We start from the raw sequence: 19,932 nt of genomic DNA on the forward strand, positions 1-19,932 counted from the left end.
TATTGTGGAGTCATACTGGTACACGAGTGAAAAGGAAACTTTGCCATCTGGAAAATAGCCTTTAGCTGCCTAGACACCAGTAGCTTCCAAAGCAGTCTAGGAGACCTGGGAAGAGACAGAAAGGGGATCTGAACTCTGAAGGAGAGTGACAGGAAGCCAGGGGCCCCAGAGCCAGGAGACAGTGGTCCAGAAGAGCAGATCAAAGTGGGGGGGGATGCAGCTTGTGCCAGACAACAAGGGCATCATGGGTCAGGAGTGCAGGCAGGAGGGAGGGGTGGCAGGTGCTGCTCACGGCACTTCAGGGAGTGGATGCACAGCAGCCCATGGCTTCCTCTTTCCTGTAGTAGTCCTGTGTCCTACCAGACTCTGGAAAGAAACCAAAAAAAGGAATATAGAGAGAGGTAGAGAAAAGGGAAGACAGAACAGCTGTGTTTTTGTATAATAACAGTATCATTCCTTCATGATAAATACTCTCAGTGGGAAGGAACTTAACCTGTGAAAGACCATCCATGAAAAACCAGCAGCTAATCTTATTCTTAATGATGAAGGATTCTTTCCCCTTAAGATCAGAAGCAAGAAAAGGTTGTCTGCTCTTCCCATTCCTATTAAAAATTGCATTAGAGGATGTGACCAGGGCAATTAGTCAAGAAAAAGGAAGAAAAGACATTTACATAGAAAAGGAAGATGTAAAACTATCTGTATTTGCAGATGACTTGTAATTAGAAAAAAGCTTGAAAGAAGAAAAAGATTGAAAGATTTACAGTTTCTGATTTAAAAGCTTAATACAAATCAACAATAATCAGGACAGTGTTGTATTAGCATGAGGATAAACAAAGATCAATGGATGAAAATTGATAGTCAAAAGTAAACCTCAGTTACGATCAGTTGATTTTCTAAGTGAAGTGAAAGTCACTCAGTCATGTCTAACTCTTTGCGAGCCCCATGTACTATACAGTACTTGGAATTCTGTAGGCCAGAATACCAGAGAGGGTAATCTTTCCCTTCCCCAGAGGATCTTCCAACCCAGGTCTCCCGCACTGCAGGTGGACTCTTTACCAGCTGAGCCACAGTGGCAAAAGATTCAATGAAGAAAAAGGTCTAACTTTTTCAACAAATAATGCTAGGACAGCTGGTTAAACACATACAAAAGAATGAACTTGGACTCTTACCTCACAACATATACAAAAATTACCTTAAAATAGATCAAATTCCTAAATACTAGAACTAAAACTATAAAAAGCTTAGAAGAAAACTTGGGGGAAAATCTTCATGACACTGGATTTCACAACAATTTCTTAGATATGACAGTAAAAGCACAAGGAACAAAAGAAAAAAATAGGTAAGTTGGATTTCATCAAAACTGATAAATTTTCTCCTTCAAAATATATCAAAAAATGAAAGCAACCTAAAGAATGAGAGAAAATACTTTTACATTATATATATTTAGATGATGTACTAATATAGGATGAGCCTTGAGAATATCATATCAAGTGAAAGAAGTTAGCCTCAAGGGACCATATATTGCATCATTCCATTTATATGAAATGCCCAGAATAGGCAAATCCACAGAGAAAAAGTGTAGGCTAGTGGTCACCCAGGATTGGGAGTTAACAGATATGAAGTTTCTTTTGGGGTGATAAGATGCCCTAAAATTGAATGTGGTAATGATTGCACAACTCTGTAAATATACCCAAAGTCACTGAAGTGTAAACTTTAAGTGCATTAATTGTACAATATATGAATGATATTTCAATAATGCTGTTATTTAAAAAAAAAAACCCAATAATGACACACATTAACTGGCTGCTATGCTAATGCCAGGCACTGTGGTAAGCTCTAAATTCCAACCTTAGGGTCAGGAGAGTTTTATTGTATTTATTTAGAGTGAAAAACTGTCTAAGTTCAGAGACAATGATCTTGCCTGTGGTCACAAAACCAGTACCATAATAGTCAGGAGGTAGGATAGACCCATTTTTGTCTCACTTTGAGTGTTAGGGTCTTATTAAAAGGTCATAGCTTGGATTTTGTGAGTCTTCTTGTGCTCCAAGTCCTGTGTATACAATATAACTAACCACCAAACAGCAGGAGTTAGTGAAAAGTCTGCTTCCAATTTTCTCAGCAGGGTACTGTGGTGAGGTGTTGGATCCCAGGTGCTCCTGGATATGAGGTGGAGAGGACTCTGTCCCCCCATTAGCTCTGTTCTCTGGCTTTCTAAGGACATTTGTTCTAGAGATGCCCTCACCTCCCCCCTAAGATGTGTCAGAGCTGTAATTCTAGAAGTGAGACTGTTGACCCTCCCCCTTTGGCATCTGATTTTACAGATTCATTCTTGTGTGCAAAACTGATTCCTGTTACTTTTACCTTTGTCCACTTCCTATTTCCAAGAAATAAAACGTAAGAAGGAAGGTGTTAGGCTCATGAAGACAAACATGTCACATAATTTTACCAAGGAAAACTTGAATGAGTTTTGTAGATCTAACTATGAAGCACATGGATTCAATGTTCTTTTGGGGCTCAGCAATTAAGAAGAAAATGGGAACCCAAACCAATTATGCTTAGGATCTTTTCAAATCCCCAGTGTTGGAAATCTTGAAAAACATTCCAGGATATTTGACTGAACTTGGAAAAATCAATACCTTGACTGTGCCTATTCCAGGCAAAGGTGATTGTGAATAGCTTAAAATGATCCAAGTACAAAAGAAGCCACAAGCATGATCACTTCTTTTGTAGGAGGTGGTATAATTGTACCCACCATCAGTGGAAATTTCGTTGCAGGTATTAACTAAAAACATGGTTACAATAAGAGTTTCTTAGAGAGTGAAAATCAATTTAAGTTACCAAATGCAAATTCTAAAGGGAAGAAATGAATTCTTCCATTACAATATCTGTGGTAAAGAGCAGAGGTTGGAAAGGAAATGGCCTTTCAATGACTGTCCTCTCTGCTTTCTGTGCATTCTAAAATAGTCCCAGGGATTTTTGTGGCCTCATTTCATCCTTTGATTTTTCCATTGGGTTCTTAGGAATCAGAGAAGAACATATTGCAGTGATCAGGATCAGAGAGCCATTCCCTAGTTTTCAGTAAATCCAAACCCTTCTTGATAGATTGGGTAGGTAATGGTAGGGCAAGAATAATGCCAGGGGAGAAGTTGAGTCTTTGTTGAAACACTGAAATTGTTTGATGCTGTTCATAAGCAGATACAATGATTTCAAAATTGTTTCTCTCATTATTTCACAGTATTTACTAAGTGTTAGGTACATGCTATGCATTAGGAAAAACAAAACAAAACAAAAGAGTTCAGTGGCTCGGTCATGTCTGATTCATTGCAACTCCATGAACTGCAGCCCACCAGGCTTCCTGGTCCATCACCAACTCCCAGAGCTTGCTCAAACTCATGTCAATCAAATTGGTGATGCCATCCAACCATCTCATCTTCCGTTGTCCCCTTCTCCTCCTGCCTTCAATCCTTCCCAGCATCAGGGTCTTTTCCAAGGAGTCAGTTCTTCCCATCAGGTGGCCAAAGTATTGGAGTTTCAGCTTCGACGTCGGTCCTTCCAATGAATATTCAGGACTGATTTCTTTTAGGATTTACTGGCTGGATTTCCTTGAAGTCCAAGGGACTCTCAAGAGTCTTCTCCAAACATCAAAGTTCAAAAGCATCAATTCCTCAGCACTCAACTTTCTTTATAGTCCAACTCTCACATCTATACACATCTTTGATCAGATGGACCTTTGTCAGCAAAGTAATGCCTCTGCTTTTTAATATGCTGCCTAGGTTGGTCATAGCTTTTCTTCCAAGGAGCAAGCATCTTTTAATTTCATGGCTGCAGTCATCATCTACAGTGATTTTGGAGCCCAAGAAAATAAAGTCTCTCACTATGTCCATAGTTTCCCCATCTATTTGCCATGAAGTGATGGGGCCAGATGCCATGATCTTTGTTTTCTGAATGTTGAGTTTTAAGCCAACTTTTACATTCTCCTCTTTCACTTTTATCAAGAGGCTCTTTAGTTCCTCTTCACTTTCTGCCACAAGGGTGGTGTCATCTGCATATCTGAGATTATTGATATTTCTCCCAGCAATCTTGATTCCAGCGTGTGCTTCATCCAGCCCGGCATTTCACATGATGTTCTCCGCATATAAGTTAAATTAGCAGAGTGACAATATGCAGCCTTGAAGTACTCCTTTCCCAATTTGGAACCAGTCTGTTGTTCCATGTCTGGTTCTAACTTTTGCTTCTTAACCTGCATACATATTTCTCAGGAGGCAGGTAAGGTGGTCTGGTATTCCCATCTCTTTCAGAATTTTCCACAGTTTGTTGTGATCCACACAGTCAAAGGCTTTGGTGTAATCAATAAAGCAGAACTAGATTTTTTTCCTGAAATTCTCTTGCTTGTTCTATGATCCAAGAGATACTGGCAAATTGATCTCTGGTTCCTCTGCATTTTCTAAACCCAGGTTGAACATCTGGAAGTTCAGGGTTCATGTACTGCTGAGGCCTGGCTGGGAGAACTTTTAGCATTACTTTGATAGTGTGTGAGATGGGTGCAATTGTGAGGTAGTTTGAACATTCTTTGGCATTGCCCTTCTTAGGCATTGAAATGAAAACTGACATTTTCTAGTCCTGTGGCCACTGCTGAGTTTTCCAAATTTTCTGGTATATTGAGTGTAGCACTTTAACAGCATCATCTTTTAGGATTTGAAATAGCTCAACTGGATTTCCATCACCTCCACTAGCTTTGTTCATAGTGATGCCTCCTATGGCCCACTTGACTTCACATTCCAGGATGTCTGGCTTTAGATGAGTGATCACACCATTGTGATTATCTGGGTGATGAGGATCTTTTTTGTATAGTTCTTCTGTGTATTCTTGTCACCTCTTCTGTCTATCTTCTGCTTCTGTTTGGTCCATACTATTTCTGTCCTTTATTGTGCTCATATTTGCATAAAATGTTCCCTTGGTATCTCTAATTTTCTTGATGAGATCTCTAGTCTTCCCCATTCTATTGTTTTCCTCTATTTCTTTACACTGGTCACTGAGGAAGGCTTTCTTATCTCTCCTTGCTATTATTTGGAACTTTGCATCAAATGAGTATATCTTTCATTTTCTCCTTTGACTTAAGCTTCTCTTTTTTTCTCAGCTATTTGTAAGTCTTCCTCAGACAACCATTTTTCCTTTTTGCATTTCTTTTTCTAGGACATGGTCTTGATCACTGGCAAGTGATTAATTGGCAAGATGGTGGAGTAGAAGGACATGCGCTCATCTTCCCCTGTGAGAACTGCAAAATTACAACTTGCTGCTGAACAACCATCAACAGGAGAATGTTGAATCCCACCAAAAGAAGATACCCCACGTCCAAGGGCAAAGAAGAAGCCCCAGCAAGATGGTATGAGGGGTGAAATCGTGTTTAGAATCAAATACTATACCTGCCAGAAATGCTCAGAAGGCTAAAACAAAACCTGGTTTGTACCAGGACCCAGAGACCCCACAGAGACTGAGCCAGACCTGTGTTTGAGTTTCTTGCAGAGGCACAGGTCATCTGTGGCCTGCCTCAGGGGCAAGGGCTCTGGATGCAACTACCTGGGTCACACAGCCTGTGGCACAAGCCCTCTTGGGAGGAGTTCACCATTAACCCCACCATAGAGCCACCAAGCAGATGACCCACAAACCTCATAACAATTATACCAAAGAAATTATTGCACTGTTAAGAAAGTTCTAGGACATACAGCAGATTTCCCAACCGGGAGATCTGGCAAAGAGCCTGAGAATCCTTAGAGAATTTGACTTTGGAGGCCGGTGGGATTTGATTACAGAACTTACATAGGACTGGGGAAACAGACTCTTGGAGGGCACAAATAAAACTTTGTGCACACCAGGACCCAGGAGAAAGGAACAGCGACCTCACAGGAGACTTACCCAGAATTGCCTGTGAGTGTCCAAGAGTCTCTGGCAGAGGTGTGGGTCAGGATGGCCTGCTTCAGGGTCAGGGGCACTGAGTGTTGGTCTCAGGTCAAACAACAGGGAGGGAACACAACTCCACCCATCAACAGAAAATTGGATTAATAATTTACTGAGCATGGCCCCATCCATCAGAACAAGACCCAGTTTCACCCACAGTCAGTTTCTTTCACCAGGAAGCTTCCATAAGCCTCTTATCTTTATCCTTCAGAGGGCAGACAGAATGAAAACCACAATCACAGAAAGCTAATCAAACTAATGATCACATGGACCATAGCTTTGTCTAACTCAAAGAAACTATGAGCCATGCTGTGTATGGCCACTCAAGACAGACAGGTAATTGTAGAGAGTTCTGACAAGAAATGGTCCACTGGAGAAGGGAATGGCAAACCACTTCAGTATTCTTGCTTGAGAACCCCAATAACAGTATGAAGAGGCAAAAATATATGATACTGAAAGATGAACTCCCCAGGCCAGTAGGTACCCAATATGCTTCTGGAGAAGAGTGGAGAAATAACTTCAGAAAGAATGAAGAGACAGAGCCACAGTGAAAAATGCCCAGCTGTGGCTGTGACTAGTGATGGAAGTAAAGTCCGATGCTGTAAAGAACAATATTGCATAGGAACCTGGAATGTTAGGTCCATGAATCAAAGCAAATTAGAAGTTGTTACACAGGAGATGGCAAGAGTGAATATTGACATTTTAGGAATCAGTGAACTAAAATGGACTGGATGGTGAATGTAATTCAGATGACCATTATATCTACTACTGTGGGCAATAATCCCTTGGAAGAAATGGAGTAGCCCTCTCTCATCAACACAAGAGCCCGAAATGCCATTCAGGTTCAGTATCAAAAATGACAAAATGATCTCTGTTCATTTCCGAGGCAAACCATTCAATATCACAGTAATCCAAGTCTATACCCCAACTAGTAATGCTGAAAAAGCTGAAATTGAATGGTTCTATGAAGACCTATGAGACCTTCTAGAACTAATACCCAAGAAAGATGTCCTTTTCATCATAGGAAACTGGAATGCAAAAGTAGGAAATCAAGAGATACCTGGAGTAACAAGCAAATTTGGCATTGGAGTACAAAATGAAGCAGGGCAAAGATTAATAGAGTTTTACCAATAGAACGCCCTGGTCATGGCAAACTCCCTCTTCCAATGAGATGACTCTACACATGTACATCACCAGATGTCCAATACTGAAATTAGATTGATTATATTCTTTGCCGCCAAAGATCGAGATGCTCTATGGAGTCAGCAAAAACAAGACCGGAGCTGACTGTGGCTCCAATCATGAGCTGCTTATTAGCAAATTCAGTCTTAAATTGAAGAAAGTAGGGAAAAACACTAGACCATTCAGGTATGACCTAAAAGAAATCCCTTAAGATTATACAGTGGGAGTGAGAAATAGATTCAAGGGATTAGATCTGATAGACAGAGTGCCTGAAGAACTATGGATGGAGGTTCATGACATTGTACAGGAGGCAGTGAACAAGACCATCCCCAAGAAAAAGAAATACATTAGAAAAACTACAGTAAATAAAACAGACAAAAATCCCTTGCCCTACTAGGATTCACATTCCAATGGTTAAAAAAAAATTATCATTATCATTTGGGAGATATTAAATTGTTGTTGTTTCAGTCACTAAGTCACATCCAGCTCTTTTGTGACCCCATGGACTGATGCCCACCAGGCTCCTCTGTTATGGGATTTCCCAGGCAAGAGTACTGGAATAGGTTTCCATTTCATTCTCTAGGGGGCTTTCCCAACCCAGGGATTGAACCTACATTTCCTGCATTTGCAGGTGAATTCTTTACCACTAAACCACTTGGGAAACCCATAATATTAAATAGCTAGTTTTTAAAAGAAAGTTGATGTATTGGTCAAAGAGGGTTAGAATTTATTTTTGTCTTCTATATGCAGCTATAACCTCCTGTTAGACTTTTTGCCCTAGTACTACAAATATTTATTCTATTTTGCTGATAAATTTTAACACTGACCTCCATTGAATAAAATACATTGTCTTTACCATTAACATAGCATCTTAGGCACAAAGCTAAATTTTTGTTTGAAAAAACACATAGATGCATCCTTTAAAAATTTTTCCCCAAAATAACTAAAAAAGTGGAGATTGGGAAATGCACTGAGAAAGCAAAATTTGAATGTAGATATTTAAGAGAATCTTACGAAAAAAGTAACCATCAGGTTTGCATTTTGCTTTAAGGTGACAGGATGGTTCCCAGTCTCCCCTTCCTTCCATTTCTGCATATCAAGGTCATACAGTTCTTTGTGGCAGGAAATGCTATTTTTAGTGGATTTCAGTCTAGACAATAATCAGCAGAGCTCCTGTATGGTACCTGTTGTGAACACGTTAACAGCTACAACTTTTGCAGTGCTGCATTAGCCCAGCCTTGCTTTCACTGCTTCTGAGCCTCCAGCTGGCCACAGCTGCTTTTACTGATGCTCCCTAGCTAGAGGCTGAGCTCCCTTCCCTGTTCTTGAGGGAGATGAATAATGCGACAATACTCCTCCTCCAGGTTTGTATTGTTATTTGAGATTGTAGATTCAAGGACCCTGGATAACTGAAGAGCTCCCATACTGCTTGCCACTAATCAGATCTGAGATGTACTGGCAAGATTGGTTACCAGGAGGGACTGGGTACACTTGGGTTGCAGTTCATTTCTGCTTTCTTCCTCTGCGTTCAGCAAGTCCACAATTTAGAGCTGCAGCCCTGATGTCCTCTCCTTTATCTAATCTGTTTACACCTCTAGTTTACTAGTTCAGATTCTAGCTTTGGTGATCTAATTACTGGTCTGGATATTCTTGCTTTGAAAAAGACCTTGGAGATTGTGTCCATCTGGCTTGTTAGATTGGTCAGTTTCTACCAGTATAATTCTTTTTTTAAAAATTTTTTTTATTAGTTGGAGGCTAATTACTTCACAACATTTCAGTGGGTTTTGTCATACATTGACATGAATCAGCCATAGAGTTACACGTATTCCCCATCCCGATGCCCCCTCCCACCTCCCTCTCCACCCGATTCCTCTGGGTCTTCCCAGTGCACCAGGCCCGAGCACTTGTCTCATGCATCCCACCTGGGCTGGTGATCTGTTTCACCATAGATAATATACATGCTGTTCTTTTGCAACATCCCACCCTCACCTTCTCCCACAGAGTTCAAAAGTCTGTTCTGTACTTCTGTGTCTCTTTTTCTGTTTTGCATATAGGGTTATCGTTACCATCTTTCTAAATTCCATATATATGTGTTAGTATGTCTACCAGTCTAATTCTTGTTCCACTGACTGGGTGCAATTTACTGAAAAAGCCTCTTCAAAAAGTGAAGATGAAGACAGGTACAGTCTCAGCAATACTGTGTATAATCTAACTTCTAGCACCTCTGGAACTCTCCCCTGTCTTAGCTCAGTATTCATGTTCAAGCTAACTCCTGCTCCCTTGCCAGCTCACCTGATAATACTGTAGGCCTCAGTGCAAAGAGCCTAAGGCCCAAATCTCAAGCAAGAATAATTTATAACTGGAGCTACCTCATGTTAATATATATTAGCTGTTTGACATTCCCCCTGGCCACAGAAATAGACAGATCTGGGTTATACATTTATCCCAGTTTTCTGTAGAAGGTTAAGGCTTTGAAAGCAGGAGTGGCCTTCTCTGGTGCTAATTCAAGACCCCTTTAGTCTTCCTTTGGGAACTTCCTGGGATACACAGCTCTAGATTTTTTTAGGGCACCCAGAATGTGGGATGGGTTTCATATCATCATCATCAGCCCCTTTTAATGTTTCCAGCTTTTTCTTTTATTACTATTTTAAGGGTCCTTAAAACACACACACACACACACACACACACACAACAACAACAACAACCTTTGGTGTACAAATGAATTTGAGCATGGGAGGAAGGAATCTTGGAGAAAAGTGAAAGTGAAATTAAAAAGAGAACCAGATGGCTCTTAACAGGAAAGTGGGCTACACTGCCACCAAGTACATTGATAAGTCCTGCCTTCTACCCTATCTCTTTTAGGATTCCTGCCAGTCACCCTGGGCCACACTCTTGCCCTGGTCTTTAACACATACTAAGCCTGTGTGTTGCCTCCCTTGCAGGCAGAAGGGCTGTGGCTGTGGAAGAATGGCCTCTGCCAGCAGGTTCTCTGAAGAGGAGTTCCAGGAGGCCTGTGCAGAACTACAGCATCTCCAGATATCAGGCTGGGAGATGCCAGTGGTCACCTCAGTTGTTAGGGTCTACCAGCGACCACTGAACAAGGTAAGGTAGCAGCATGCAGGGGACCCCTGGGAGGCTGCAGCCTGTCTGGACCCCAGGAGTCTTCCAGAACCAGGAGGAACAAGTGCTCCTGGGGTGGTGCCTCCAGCTAACTTTGCCACTTGTGGAAGCAGGAGGTGAAGAGGTAAACTGAAATTATTCTCAGGTCTGAGGTCTACCCAACAGGAAAAGTGGTTTGTTAGAAGTTAGTGATAGTGTTATAATATGGGTCTGCCTGATTATTAGCCCCATGCACTTGCCTGAAAAGGACATGGAGTCCCCCTCCTTGGTTGATGTCAGTGGTATTTGTGTGGCAAGGCGTATCTTAGGTTTGAATATAGGTAAAGAAGAGACTGGACTTTTCAGAGAGTGGGTGTTCAGGGTAATGTACGTGAAGAAATCCAGTGAGCTCCTAACTAGCTTCTTGGCCTTAAGTTGCCCTCTACCCCTTCCATCTTACACACCACAGCTAAGTCAAGCACCTGAAAGAGCGGCTGTGATCTATCAGTTCCCTCCTCTGGCACTGTTGACTGATGAATTAATAATAACAGCTACAGTAATAGTGAACACATTACATGTTGTCTTAGGGTCCAGGAACTGTTTAAGTGCTTTGCAGGCACTGCCTTATCTAGTCCTCATATCAGCCCTAATGTGAGGTTCTAGGATTGTGAACAATTGGTTAAGAAACCGCAGTGAGCTGTGACTATGATTTAAATGATGCTATAACAAAGCTATTATTATATGTTTGGAAAAGATTTAAGTGTAGAAGCACTTGAGAGAGTTTACAATGTAACAAATAGATAACATTTTAAAATAAAACAGATTGTGATTTTAGTAGACACAAATAATTCTGAATCTTGGACAAATTGCTACTTTTGATAGATTTTAATTTTCTTTTTTCCTATTTAATCACAGAATTTTAAACTTAGAAATTCTCTTCAAAATCATTCTGTCCCACACTGTCACATTTCCTCTCATTTTTTTAAAAAAAATTTCTTTTCCTTTTCTCAGTTTCCCTGTTCTTACCTTCTCTTTTTTTGCCCAGGTAATAATGGTAGTAACTTATCTTTACAGGTGCTTTAATATACAAAATGCTTCTACATAATAGTTTTTCATTTATCCCTCTTAAAAATTAGAAGAGAGCTACAGGCTTATTTTCCTATTTTACGGATGGCATAAAACCCAGAGTTGTTAGGTGAACCATACAAGACCTTATAACTAGTAACCAGATATGAACCAGTTGACTTTGATGAACTCAGTACAAAAATATGCAGCTTGCTTCAATTCAGAAGTAACTTCTCTTTCCCCAAACCAAGCAAAATCAGTGCAAAGCCACTGTGTGTTAGTCCATGTGCTACTTCAGGAAGAACATGGGTTTTGGAGGCAAATAGCTTTGGATTAAAATCTCTGCTCCTCCCCACTCTCATTCATTTATTTAGGAGATATTCATCAAATGCCTACCATGTGGTACTGCTTTGTAGGTGTTGCAGATATGCAGGGAACAGGGATTTGGAGCTGCTGGTTCAATAAATGAGCTTCTTGAACAATAAACCATATTCACTGATGATAATACACTCATAGTATATAATGAAATGGCAGCTGAAAATCTCTACAAAGAAAGCAAAGTGGGATGAAGGAATACAGAGATGTTATGGTGGAGAGTATCCAGGGGTGTTGTGATGTACTTTAGATAAATAGAATATGGAAAGTCTCTCTTCCAGAAGTAACAATCAAGTGGAAAAAATGAGGGATTGTCTCCTGAAAATATCTGGAGGAGAAATTGACCAGAGAGTGTTTCTCACAGCACAAGCACAACAAAATTGCTTGGGGAGCTCTAAGGACATTAGCAAGATTTACTTAGAGTCCAAATTTAATTTTTTTTTCCCAATTTTTTTTTTCACGTGTATGTTTTCTTTTTTTTCCCCATTTATTTTTATTAGTTGGAGGCTAATTACTTTACAATATTGTAGTGGTTTTTGCCATACATTGACATGAATAAACCATGGATTTACATGTGTTCCCCAACCTGAACCCCCCTCCCACCTCCCTCCCCATCCCATCCCTCGGGGTCATCCCAGGGCACCAGCCCCGAGCACTTGTCTCATGCATCCAACCTGGACTGGCGATCTGTTTCACCCTTGATAGTATACATGTTTTGATACTGTTCTCTCAGATCATCCCACCCTTGCCTTCTCCCATAGAGTCCAAAAGTCTGTTCTATACATCTGTGTCTCTTTTTCTGTCTTGCATATAGGGTTATCATTACCATCTTTCTAAATTCCATATATATGTGTTAGTATACTGTATTGTTGTTTTTCTTTCTGGCTTACTTCACTCTATAATGGGCTCCAGTTTCATCCACCTCATTAGAACTGATTCAAATGAATTCTTTTTAATGGCTGAGTAATATTCCATTGTGTATATGTACAACAGCTTTCTTATTCATTCGTCGGCTGATGGGCATCTAGGTTGCTTCCATGTCCTGGCTATTATAAACAGTGCTGCAGTGAACACTGGGGTACACGTGTCTCTTTCAAATTTAATTGAGCTGTGGTGGAACTTGAAGGGATGGTCCTTTGGAAAAACTCCCCTCTCACATAGAGGTTGATTATTCTGTCCTCCCTACTTTTGTGTATGTTGAAATGCTAGTGCACCAGAATCACCTGTAGGGCCTGTAAAAATTAACAGAAAGAACCCAACTCCTAACTTTGATTCATGCGTCTGGATTCGGAGTTTCCTTTTTACTTCTTCATCCTTCCACTTCCCCTTTCTCTCTTTCTCCTCCTTCTTCTCTTTCTCCTCTTCCTCCTTCCTCTTTTTCATTTTCTTTTTAAGGAATTCTCTGGTTACATAGAAATTCCTGGTCCAGGGACCAGACTTTGATAACCATTGATGTCTGCAGAGCATCTTGTATGGTGCTCAAGGAGGTTCTGACTTTGGAGTCAGGAGAGGGCCCTAGAGATGAGAAACAGCGGGAACTGAAGCTAAGATTGAAAGTAAAAGAGTGTCTTAAGATGAAAGCAGCATCTACTTTAAGACTTACTTTCCCTTATTTTTAAATTAGTGGCCACTTGGGAGTGAATGTGGTTTCCTGAACAGTGTTGAGAAATTCTCCTGGCAGGATAGGGCCATAGGTCACTTGCATAAGTTTTCTAGGGAACTACAGTCAGGCCTAAATGGAGCTTTAGATTGGTTCCTATGTCAGTAGACACAGTGACATGATGGTTGATGGTTTGCAGAGGTTCACATCATTGACTTAGAACAAGAAAATGTTGGTATAAAAAAAGATCTGGGGGTGGGGTGGGGCGAAGATCTGGGAATTCCCTAGAGGTCCAGGGGTTAGGATTCTGTCCTTTCACTGCTGAAGTCACTGATTTGATCCCTGGGCAGGGAACTAAGACCCCACAAGCCACACAACATGGCAAAATACCAAGATCTGGTTGATGGTTTAACTTCTTATGTTTTTTAAGACCACTGTTTGGCACTGTGAGAGGGGCCTGTGTTTGTTCTTTAATGGGTCTTCTAATCAGTGAGTTTGGTGAGAGGCAGACTGTATTTTCTCAGGGACTGTTTGTTCTTTTATATGCTGATAATCTACTAAACTGTTGAGAGCCTGGCCTCTCGAGTAAAACTCTGTGGCTCACCAGGCAGGGCTGAGAGAAAGTTTTACCTTTCAGAGGGAAGCAGATATTTAATTGCCATGAGAACACACTTACCTCCATGAAAGAGAAGCTTCCACTCCCATTCTCGAGGTGGGATCAGAATCTGATAGCATCATGGGATTTTTTACTTCCGGATGACAGGACTATTCTACTTTCTCCCACCTTTCTGTGTACCAGCATGATTGTTGGAACAGTTATTGTACCCAGGACACATAATGGAGCCTATTTATTCATGGGTAAAACCACCAAAGCTTAAAGCTGAGCACCTGGTGTGGCCTCCTTCTATGTCCTGCCACTGATCAAAGCCACCTCTCTCTCTCTCCCTTCCTTATTCCTTCATCTCTGAGATCCCTGAGCATACGACTGGATAGACAGATATGTCAGAGCCTCAGCTCTCTCTCAGGAGGAGGGTGTGGTATAAGGCAGTATGAAGATGCTGGTCCCAAGATATAGCTTTGGGGGAATGAAGGGCGAGGGATGAGGAGGATCCACTACTTTTGTCTGCAGATAAAAGTATAACTTTCACCTCACTCAGCCGTGCCCATCAGAAGAAAAACAAACAAACAAACAAACAAAAACTCAACATAAATCTCACCCTATATGAAGCACACACAAACTACTGGACCAAACTTAGGAGGGCAGGAATCAAAAGGAAGAAATAATTCAACCTTCTTCAAGGAAAGAATTCAACTTTTCTTGAAGCCTGGGAAAAGGAAACCTCAAAAACAATAACTTAAAAAAAAAAAAAAAGAAAGAAAGAAAAGAAAAGGCAGAGGAATACTGCACAAATGAAGGGACAAACAGGAAACACAGAAGTCCAAATAAATGAAGAGGGAATAGGAAAATTAACTGAAAAAGAATTCAGAATAATGATAGTAAAGATGATCAAAACCCTTGAAAACAAAATGGAGAAAATGCAAGAATCAATTAACAAAGACCTAGAAGAATTAAAGAATAAACATACAGGGATGAACAACACAATTACTGAAATTAAGAATACTTTAGAAAGAATCAATAGCACAATATCTGAAGCAGAAGAAACAATTAGTGAGCTGGAAGGTAAAATGTTGGAAATAACTTCTGAAGAGAAGAATAAAGTAAAAAGAATGAAAAGAGCTGAGGACAGTCTCAGAGACCTCTGAGACCGTATCAAATGCACCAACATTTATAGAGGTCCCAGAAAAAGAAGAGAAAAAGAAAGGGTATGAGAAAACTTTTGAAGAGATTATAGTTGAAAATTTCCCCAACGTGGAAAAGGAAATAGTCAATCAAGTCCAAGAGGCACAAAGAGTCCCATACAGGATAAACCCAAAGAGAAACATACTAATCAAACTAACAAATATTAAACACTAAGAAGTAATATTAAAACAGCAAGGGAGAAGCAACACGTAACATACAAAGGAAACCCCATACTCTTTTTTTTTTTTAATTTATTTATTTTATTTTATTTTTTCCCCCATACTCTTAACAACTGATCTTTCAGCAGAAACTCTGTAGGCCAGAAGGGAATGGCAGGGTATATTTAAAGTACTGAAAGGGAAAAATCTACAACCAAGATTATTGTATTCAGCAAGCATCTCATTTAAAATTAATGGAGAAATAAAAAAGCTTTTCAGACAAGCAAAAGCTAAGAGAATAGAGTACCACCAAACCAGCTTTACAACAAATGTTAAATGGACTTAAATAGTCAAGAAATACAGCAGAAGAAAAAAGATCTACAAAATCAACCTCAAACAATTAGAAAATGGCAATAGGAACATATATATCAATAATTACTTTAAATGTAAATGGATTAAATGCTCCAACCAAAAGACACAGACTGGCTGAATGGATACAAAAACAAGATCCATATATATGCTGTCTACAAGAAACCCACTTCAGACCTCAAGACACATATAGATTGAAAGTGAGAGGATGGAAAAATACATTCCATGCAAATGGGAAGCAAAAGAAAGCTGGAGTAGCAATCCTTATATCAGACAAATTATACCATAAAATAAAGAAGATTACAAGAGATAAGGAAAGACACTACATAATTATCAAGGGATCAATCCAAGAGGAACACATAACAATTGTAAATATCTATGCACCCAACATAGACACACCTCAATACTTAAGACAAACAATAATAGACATAAAAGGAGAAATTGACAGTAACACAATAATAGTAGGAGACTTTAACACCCCACTCACACCAATGGACAGATCATCAAAACAGAAAATTAATAAGGAAACACAAGTCTTAAATGATATATTAGATGAGATGGATCTCATTGATATCTTCAGGACATTCCATCCAAATGCAGAAGAATACACCTTCTTCCCAAGTTCACATGGAACATTCTCCAGGATAGACCACATCTTGAGTCACAAATCAAACCTCAGTAAACTTAAGAAAATTGAAATCATATCAAGAATCTTCTCCAATCACAATGCTATGAGACTAGATATCAATTAGAAGAAAAAACTGTAAGAAATAAAAACACATGGAGATTAAACAACGTTTCTAAATAACCAACAGGTTACTGAAGAAATGAAAATGGAAATAAAAAAAATTATAGAAACAAATGACAATGAAAGCACAACAACTCAAAACCTATGGGATGTAGCAAAAGCAGTCCAAAGAGGGAAGTTTATAGCAATACAATCCTACCTCAAGAAGCAAGAAAAACATCAAATAGACAACCTAACTTTACATCTAAAGCAACTGGAAAAAGAAGAAGGAAAAAATAAAACCCAAATTAGTAGAAGGAAAGAAATCATAAAGATCCAAGCAGAATGAATGAAAAAGAAATTAAAGAAACAATAGTAAAGATAAATAAAACTAAAAGCTGCTTCTTTGAAAAGATAAACAAAATCGACAAACCCTTAGCCAGGCTCATCAAGAAAAAAAGAGAGAAGAATCAAATCAACAAAACTAGAAATGTAAAAGGAGAAGTTAGAGCAGACAGTGCAAAAATACAAAGGATTATAAGAGACTATTATGAACAACTATATGGCAATCAAATAGATAACCTGGAAGAAATCAACGGATTCTTAGAAAAGTTCAATCTTCCAAGACTGAACCAGGAAGAAATAGAAATTATGAACAACCCAATTACAAGCACTGAAATTGAAGCTATGATAAAAAAAAAAAAAAAAAAAATCTACCCCCCCCCCCCCCGAAAAAGAGCCCAGGACCAGATGGCTTCAAAGGAGAATTCTATCAAACATTTAGAGAAAAAGTCAATGCTTATCCTCCTAAAACTCTTTCAAAAAATTGCAGAGGAAGAAACACTTCCAAATTCATTTTATGAGGCCACCATCACCCTGATAGCAAAACCAAAGACAACACAGAAAAAGAGAACTACAAGCCAACATCACTGATGAACATAGATGCAAAAATCCTCTACAAAATTTTAGCAAACAGTATTCAGCAAGACATCAAAAAGTTCATACAGCATGATCAAGTTGGGTTTATTCCAGGAATGCAAGGATTCTTCAATATATGCAAATAAATCAGTGTGATACACCATGTTAACAAATTGAAAGATAAAAACCATATGATCCTCTCTATAGGTGCAGAAAAAGCCATTGACAAAATTCAACACCCATTTATGTTTAAAACTCTTCAAAACATGGGCATAGAAGGAAACTACTTCAACATAGTAAAGGCTGTATGTGATAAGCCGACAGCAAAGATTATTCTCAGTGATGAAAAACTGAAAGCATTCCCCCTAAGATCAGGAACAAAACAAGGCTGTCCACTTTCACTACTATTATGCAACAATGTTCTGGAAATCCTAGCTACACCAATCAGAGGAGAAAAAGAAATAAAAGGACTCTAGACTGGAAAAGAAGTAAAGGTCTCACTGTTTGCAGAAGACATGACATTGTACATAGAAAACCCTAAAGATAGTATCAGAAAATTACTAGAGCTAATCAGTGAATTTAGCAAAGTGGCAGGATCCAAAATCAGTATACAGAAATCACTTGCATTTCTATAAACTAATAATGAAATGTCAGAAAGAGAAATTAAGGAATCAATCCCATTCACCATTGCAACAAAAAGAATTAAATATCTAGAAATAAACTTACCTAAGGAGACAAAAGAACTGTACACAGTACATTATAAGACACTAATGAAAGAAATCAAAGACGACATAAACAGATGGAGTGATATTCCATGTTCCTGGGTAAGAAGAATCAGTATTGTGAAAATGACAATACTATCAAATGCAATCTACAGATTTAATGCAATCCCTATCAAGTTACCAAAGGCATTTTTCACAGAACTAGAACAAAAAAATTTCACAATTCTTATGGAAACACAAAAGACCCCGAATAGCCAAAGAAAGAAGAATGGAGCTGAAGGAATCAACCTTCCTGACTTCAAATTATTGTACAAAGCTACAGTCATCAAGGCAGTATGGTACTGACATAAAAACAGAAATACAGTCCAATGGAACAAGATAGAAAGCCCAGAAATAAACCCATGTGCCTATGGGCACCTTATTTTTGACAAAGGAGGAAAGGATATACAATGGGGCAAAGACAGCCTCTTCAATAAATGGTACTGGGAAAACTGGACAGCTACATGTAAAAGAATGAAATTAGAACACTTCCTAACACCATACACAAAGATAAACTCAAAATGCCTTAAAGACCTAAATGTAAGACTAGAAACTATAAACTCTTAGAGGAAAACATGGGCAGAACACTAAATAACATAAATCAAAACAAGATCCTCTATGACCCACCTCCTAAAGTAATGGAAATAAAAACAAAAGTAAACAAGTGGGACCTGATTAAGCTTAAAAACTTTTGCACAGCAAAGGAAACTATAAGCAAGGTGAAAAGACAGCCCTCAGGATGGCAGAAAATAATAGCAAATGAAACAACTGACAAAGGATTAATTTCCAAAATATACAAGCAGCTTATACAACTCAATGTCAGAAAAACAAACAACCCAATGAAAAAGTGGGAAAAAGACCTAAACAGACATTTCTCCAAAGAAGACATACAGATGGCTAACAAACACATGAAAAGATATCAACATTGCTTATTATTAGAGAAATGCAAATCAAAACTACAATGAGATATTACCTCACACCAGTCAGAATGGCCCTCATCAAAATGTCTATAAACAATAAATGCTGGAGAGGGTGTGGGGGAAAGGGAACGCTCTTGCACTGTTGGTGGGAATATAAATTGATACAACCACTATGGAAGATGGTATGGAGATCCCTTAAAAAACTAGGAATAAAACCACCATATGACCCAAAATCCCATTCCTAGGCATAAATCCTGAGGAAAGCAAAATTGAAAGAGAAACATGTATCCCATTGTTCATTTCAGCCTTATTTATAGTAGCTAGAACGTGGAAGCAACCTAGATGTCCATTGACAGATGAATAGATAAAGAAGTTGTGGTACATATGCACAATGGAATATTACTCAGTCATAAAAAGGAGCATATTTGAGTCAGTTCTAATGAGGTGGATGAACCTAAAACCTGTTATATAGAGTGAAGTGAGTCAGAAAGAGAAAGATAAATACCATATTCTAATACATATATATGGAGTCTAGAAAAATGGTATTGAAAAATTTATTTACAGGGCAACAATGGAGAAACAGACATAGGGAACAGACTTATGGACCTGGGGAGAGGGGAGAAAGGGGTGAGATGTATGGAGAGAGTAACATGGAAACTTACATTACCATATGTAAAATAGATAGCCAATAGGAATTTGCTGTATGGCTCAGGAAACTCAAACAGGGGCTCTGTATTACCCTAGAGAGGTGGAATGGGGAGGGAGATGGGAGGGAGGTTCAAAAGGGAGGGAATATATGTATACCTATGGCTGATTCATGCTGAGATTTGATAGAAAATAGCAAAATTCTTTAAAGCAATTATCCTTCAATAAAAAATAAATAAATTAAAAAAAATTATAACTTTGTGCTGCCATCCTGTCTTTAACCTCATCCTTGCATGAAGATCACACCAGGTGGCTATTAATCAACCAAAGCTTTTATTATCATTGGGCCTTGGAAAA

The 19,932-nt window shown here is 39.1% G+C and overlaps 1 protein-coding gene across 1 annotated transcript in view; it reads left to right on the forward strand.

Moving 5' to 3' along the window:
- Positions 1-10,104: 10,104 nt before the first annotated feature.
- The window catches only part of LOC133055567 (phosphatidylcholine transfer protein-like), a 34,548-nt gene continuing 24,720 nt past the window's right edge, over positions 10,105-19,932 (forward strand). Inside the window, exon 1 of the mRNA XM_061140723.1 lies at positions 10,105-10,239. Coding sequence (XP_060996706.1) covers positions 10,105-10,239 — 135 coding nt within the window. The remainder of the gene's footprint in view (positions 10,240-19,932) is intronic.

This window comes from Dama dama, chromosome 5 (assembly GCF_033118175.1).
Source record: "Dama dama isolate Ldn47 chromosome 5, ASM3311817v1, whole genome shotgun sequence".
Lineage (NCBI taxonomy): Eukaryota > Metazoa > Chordata > Mammalia > Artiodactyla > Cervidae > Dama > Dama dama.